Source organism: Erigeron canadensis, chromosome 6, assembly GCF_010389155.1.
Source record: "Erigeron canadensis isolate Cc75 chromosome 6, C_canadensis_v1, whole genome shotgun sequence".
Taxonomy (NCBI): domain Eukaryota; kingdom Viridiplantae; phylum Streptophyta; class Magnoliopsida; order Asterales; family Asteraceae; genus Erigeron; species Erigeron canadensis.
In genome coordinates, this window is record NC_057766.1 from 511,189 (window position 1) to 517,639 (window position 6,451).

A 6,451-nucleotide genomic window follows, 5' to 3' on the forward strand; every position below is an offset into this window, starting at 1 on the left:
AACACTATGTCATATTGAACGAAATGGAATTGGATACATCTAAGTTTTCCTCCAATGGTCAAGTTTGCTAAATCATTATACAATAAATGTTGATGTAAGTGATGATCTTGTGAGCCATATTGAATGAAATGGAATTATCAATAATTTTCATGATTGTGAGCCACACTCCTACAACAACACCGCAACCCGCAAAACTTTTTAGAAAATGGCCATCTAATGTAGACTTTTCAGGATTTTTCCAATAAGCTACGGCCAATCCGATTCCATAGAAAACCGAAATAATGCAGGGCAAAACTGCGAGACATAGCAAGAAAGACTTTGGGCTGCTACAAAATACTAAGGTGTCGAAGTCTAGAAATAATTAAGGGTCTAGTTCATAATAAGCCTATACATCAAGATCAAATACATAAACCAATTAATTAAAATTAACATATGTATAAATTACAAAAAAAACACATATATCATCCCACTTAATTAGTTATTTGATAATGAGCTGAATTGTTATAGAATTGCATGCTAATAATGGCTATATATATGATATAGTATATGTGTGGATGACTAAACCAAAACAACTTAACTGGTTTTAGTTCCTTCCTTTTAACAAAAAATAATTTGAACCGTTTGGTTTGAAAAAAACATTAAATAATTTATGTTGATTTGAATAAAATAAAATTAAGTTAAAATCAGTCCAGAGTACGAAGATTATCCCTGTGTGTATATCAATAAATTAATATTAATAATTAATTACAACTTTTAAGTACATATATCTGCCTATTTTGATTAATCATTCCATTATCCAGTGGTCATAGAGATACAATTGTCAAAGATATTTCCAAGGCTATATAAAAGTGAAAACAGAATACACACAAAGCATTAGCAACAATTGCATAAAAATAGACACAAGCCACCGGAAACGAGGCACAAGCAATAGAAAGCAATGCCGACACCATTCTCTTGCTTTACCAATGCCTCTTAATGGTAAACATCTACAAACCACAGGAACGATTTGTGACAACTTCTCAAAAAGAAAAAAAAGTTTGAGGAAGTTACCAGCACGTTTAAAAGAGTAAATGTTCCACTCAAATTGTAGTAAGGGGTAACTTAATTTGTCACTGACGTTTAGGTGAAATCATGCCACATCCATGCTATCGGGGTTGGAACACCAGAACGTACGTTTGAAGTATTAATGACATTTGACTTAACCTATCAAATTAATTGCAAAATAGAGAATGACATGATATGGTATTATGTACGACCCGGCCTTCTTGCTTGCTAACAAATAACAACATAAAACCGGTCATGACCAACGCCAAATAAAATCACTCCAATCATCAAATAAACTAAAAACTCTCTAAAATTTAGCAATTAAACTTTTTCTTTGTGTTTTCATTTTCAATATATAGTTAATAATGAATACAAAAAATAAGAAAAGTGACCTTTTGTTTATGTTTATAACAATATACACACTTATGTCGAGTACCAAAATGGGTGAAAGGAGTTATTCATAGAGATAGTTTTCCATATATTTTTAGTCAAACGGATTAATAGTAAATTGCTTTCTTTCTCCTTTACAGCTAGCTAATATATGTTGCTAATCCAATGGCAGTTTCCAGATGGTTTGCAATGTATGGTGACGCCCATGTTTTTCCAAATCATCAGTGCTGGCTACTACAACGACATTTTTGATATATTCATCAACAATTAAGTCAAAACTTGATTTTAGTGACATAAGACTATATATTTGCTTTTCTATACAAGAGGTTAACAATATATTTGCTTTGCAGGATCCGAAAGTCTTCGATTGAAATTAACCGGCTATTTTATCAATGGTTAATTTGTTTGGAGTTGAATATTGAGGATCATTTTCTCTATGACCAGCAGTTAAAATTGTAACTATATTTTGCTTGGTAATGTCATGTGTCTTAAGTGCAAATAATCCAGTACATATGACTTAAGTTTGGTTTCTCACACAAATTTCATAAAAGAAAGTTTCTGCACGTATCATCCTTTTGGGATTATTTGTATGGATAGTTATTAATTATTGAGTAAATTACACTTTTCGTCCTAAAGTTGACACATTTTTCACTATTGATCCCTAAACTTTAAAAATTACAATTTTGACCCTAAAGTTGGCCAATTTTTTCAATAATCATCCGTTGGCCTTACTACGTTAAAAAATGGCCATTAACGTATGCACGTGCTAGACACTTGAAGGCACTAATGTCATTTCACCTTACACCGAGAGCCAAAAAGTGAAAAAATAGCTATATGAGGGACGAAAAGTAAAAAAATAGCTACTTGAGGGACGAAAAATGAAAATCATACAAATAAATTTATGCTTAAAGAACTTGTACATATCAAATTATTTTTTAATATATATATATATATATATTAAAAAGAAAATACCATAAGGAAGAGATATATTTTTAGCTTTTTCAACATGTAAAAATGTAAAATGCAATTAAAGAGTACAAAGTAGATGATGTTGTACCTTATGTCTAGCATCAACTAGTTGTACTAATTATGCAATATGAAGTTGTACAATTATATAGTTTTTTAGTATAGTTATAATTAGATATAAAAGATGGAAGAAGTTACTAGTACGTTAAAACTTAAAAGAGTAAATGTACCACTAAAATTGTAGTAAAGGGTAAATTAATTTGTCACTGACATTTAGGTGAAATTTTGCCATATCCATGCTATCGGGGTTGGAACACCAGAACGTACTTTTGAAGTATTAATGATGTTTGACCTTACCAAATCAAATTAATTTCAAAATAGAGAATGACATGATATTGTATTATGTACGACCCGGCCTTCTTGCTTGCTAACAAATAACAACATAAAACCGGCCATGACCAACGCCAAATAAAACCGCTCCAATCAAATAAACTAAAAACTCTCTAAAATCAGCAATTAAACATTTTTATCTGCGTTTTCATTTTAAACTTTAGTTAACAATGATTTAAAAAAATAAGAAAAGTGACCTTTGCTTGTGTTTATAACAATACACACTTATGTCTAGTACGTACCAAATGGGTGAAAGGAGTTATTCGTAGATATAGTTTTCCATATTTTTTTTAGTCGAACAGATTAATAGTAAATTGTTTTCTTTCTCCTTTACAGCTAAAGTTGCTAATTAATCCAATATATGGCAATTTTCAGATGGTTTGCAATATAATGGTGACGCTCATGTTTTTACAAATCATCAGTGCTAGCTACTATAACTACATTCTCGGATATATTCATCAAGAATTAAGTCAAAACTTGATTTTAGTGACATAGAACTATATATTTGCTTTTCTATACAAGAGGTTAACAATATATATAAGAATCAAAATTCAACAACCATTAGCTGATTTTAAAGTGTTTTTGTTATATTGATCGGGGCAGATGTACTTGGAATTGATTATGGGTTCATCTTTTTGTGTTTCCACAAGAATGGTATACGTACCAAATTATCCTCTATATTGTGATGTTTTGTGCCGGGGAAGGTCAGAATGTCATAATTAATACCGCAAACGTTAGTTTTGTAGACTTCCTCTCTACCCATGTGTCCGGTCATTTTCTTGGTCTTACTTGAACTGATCAACTAAATATCCGTTTGCTCCATGATCACGACCCCTTCAAAACGTGCTTCCATTGCATTTTTTGCAGACATCCGAAAGTTGTCGATTGAAATTAACCGGCTATTTCATCAATGGTTAATTTGTTTGGAGTTGAATATTGAGGATCATCTTCTCTATGACCCGCAATTAAAATTGTAACTATATTTTGCTTGGTAATGTCATGTGTCTTAAGTGCAAATAATCCAGTATATATGACTTAAGTTTGGTTTGTCACACAAATTTTATAAAAGAAAGTTGATGCACATATCATCCTTTGGGATTTTTGTATGGATAGTAATTATTTATTGAGTAAATTACACTTTTCGTCCCTGAAGTTGATACGTTTTTCACTATTGATCCCTAAACTTTAAAAATTACAATTTTGACCCTAAAGTTGGCCAAATTTTTCAATAATCATCCGTTGGCCTTACTGCGTTAAAAAATGGCCGTTAACGTATGCACGTGAAAGAATAAATTTATTTGTATGATTTTCATTTTTCGTCCCTCAAGTAGCTATTTTTTCACTTTTTGTCCCTCAAGTAGCTATTTTTTCACTTTTCGTCCCTTGGTGTAAGGTGAAATGGCATTAGTGCCCTCATGTGTCTAGCACGTACGTACGTTAACGGCCATTTTTTAACGTCGTAAGTCTAAAGGACGATTATTGAAAAAATTGGCCAACTTTAGGGTCAAAATTATAATTTTTAAAGTTTAGGGATCAAAAGTGGAAAACGTGCCAACTTCAGGGACGAAAAATGTAATTTATTCTTAATTATTTGAAGGATATATATGGTCCTTATATTATCTTTGCATAGAAATTTGTAAAAGTGGAACAGCTGATGTTGTTAATATCGGCATATGCCAAATCACTTTAGACTGGTGTTGTCATTGTCGGACTTCCATTCCATTTTTTCAAGTCGGTGTTAACGCAACTGCTTTTTTTTTTTTAAAGTGACCGTTTTCTTTTGTTATTAGGCTAGAGGGAATACATATTGGGTAAGGGGTCGGGTACCCTTACTACGATCGGGTACACCGCCGCAACGTCTCGGGTATCAATCGGGTAGACGGAATCGGGTAGAGGATCGGGTTAAGTAACCCATCGTTGGGTTCAAAATTGTAACGTTAAAAAGCGTGCCCCCCCCCCTCAACGGCTACATTCACAAGATTTAAAAAAAAAAAAAAATTCCCCTCTTTTCCTTCTTATATATGTGTGTGTATATATATACCTATATGTATATATTTCTTCTTCACCATAACTATTTCTTCTTCACCATATACAACTACCATGGAACCACCAAGAGGTAACAAACGAAACACACTACCACCACCGAAGTGGGCACCACCACCAAATTGTGCACCACCACTGAATCATAATCAAGCACCACCACCACCGAATCGGTACTATACACCACCACCACCATCGACTCACTACTCTCAAACACACCAACAACAATACTATACACCACAACCTGCTAGTCCAGCCTACGGCTACAACACCTCCGCCTCCCGTCAAACCACACCACTTTGAACTTGCACAATCGAGCGACTTTGGTGCTTTTGAAGAACTCTCCACTGACGACGTTGTACCTGAAACTCCAACTCCAACCGCAACTCCAACCGGTTTATATTATACTTATACACTTTGAATATACATATATATATATATATATACATACTTATTATATATATACACTTTGTTTTGTAGAAGTTGCTGAAGAAGAAAAAGACGATGAGGTTGAAGAATGTGATGCTCGTGGGAAGAAAAAGTTTGCCGGGAGGAAGCCGCGTGAACTATGGACGGAAGCACAAGAGGTGGCGTTGGCTCAAGCATGGATTCAAATCTTGGAGTGTAAGAAATTTGGGAACGAACAAAAGGCGAAAGGGTTTTGGAAGCGGATTCTTCAACACTATGCTACTACCTTGGGTTCGACTACACGAACCTTTCATAGCTTGACTACCAAGTGGAAGGTGATGAATGCGGAGATGGGTAATTTCAACGGGTTGTTGATTCAAGCTGTAAAAATATGAACCATTGTTTATGTTCTATATCGTCTTTCCGTTTTGTGTATATAGATGAACCAATCTTTCTGTTTATGTTCTGTGCAGCAATGTTTGTGTTTACAACGACCGTTTATGCCAAGCAATGTTTCTGTTTCTGTTTATGCGAGTTATATGAACCATAGTTTTGGTATATATGCGACTTATATATATAGTTTTGCTATATATGCGAGTTTCTGTTTCATAGCTTGACTACCAAGAGCAATGTTTCTGTTTTTGTGTTTATGTAGTTTCGTGCAAAGGGAAGTGGATGCAATGACTTGGATATTACGACGACCGCTTTGTCCGATTACTATACCAAAACGGACAAGCATCTTACGCATTTACCAGCGTGGAATGTGGTGAAAGATCATGACAAGTGGAAGCAACAAGAATGTTTCTCTAAATATTGTAGGAATGGGAATCCCGACGTCTAGCGGATCTTCAAAGAGAAAGTCATTGGATTTTGAAGAGGCAAGCAACGACAATGTCCTACCCGACATGAATGAAGACCCCTGCCCGCCCTTGGCGCCAAAAAAGATGAAAAATAATCAACTTACATCGTCCTCCAGCTCGGCGACAAGTGTGGTGGATGAACTCACGAACTACACATAAAGGAGGAGCCGGTATATGGAGATTAAGGAGGAGAAAGAAGATTTGGCGAAGTGTTTGATGGCTACACAACTCGAGGGGGAGATGTTCAAAAACCGCCAACGTGAATGGAAGGTGTTTAAGGAGCCGCATGATGACATTGATGATCCCATTTTATTGGAATGCATTCTGGAGGAAAAATGCGCCGTCGGTAAAAA

The 6,451-nt window shown here is 34.6% G+C and overlaps 1 protein-coding gene across 1 annotated transcript; it reads left to right on the top strand.

Annotated features, from left to right (window-relative positions):
• Positions 1–4,890: 4,890 nt before the first annotated feature.
• LOC122602956 lies at positions 4,891–6,079 on the top strand. Its single transcript, XM_043775572.1, has 4 exons — positions 4,891–5,113; positions 5,311–5,621; positions 5,712–5,762; positions 5,894–6,079. The coding sequence occupies exons 1-4, from the start codon at positions 4,891–4,893 to the stop codon at positions 6,077–6,079; spliced, it is 771 nt and encodes a 256-aa protein (XP_043631507.1).
• Positions 6,080–6,451: the final 372 nt, after the last annotated feature.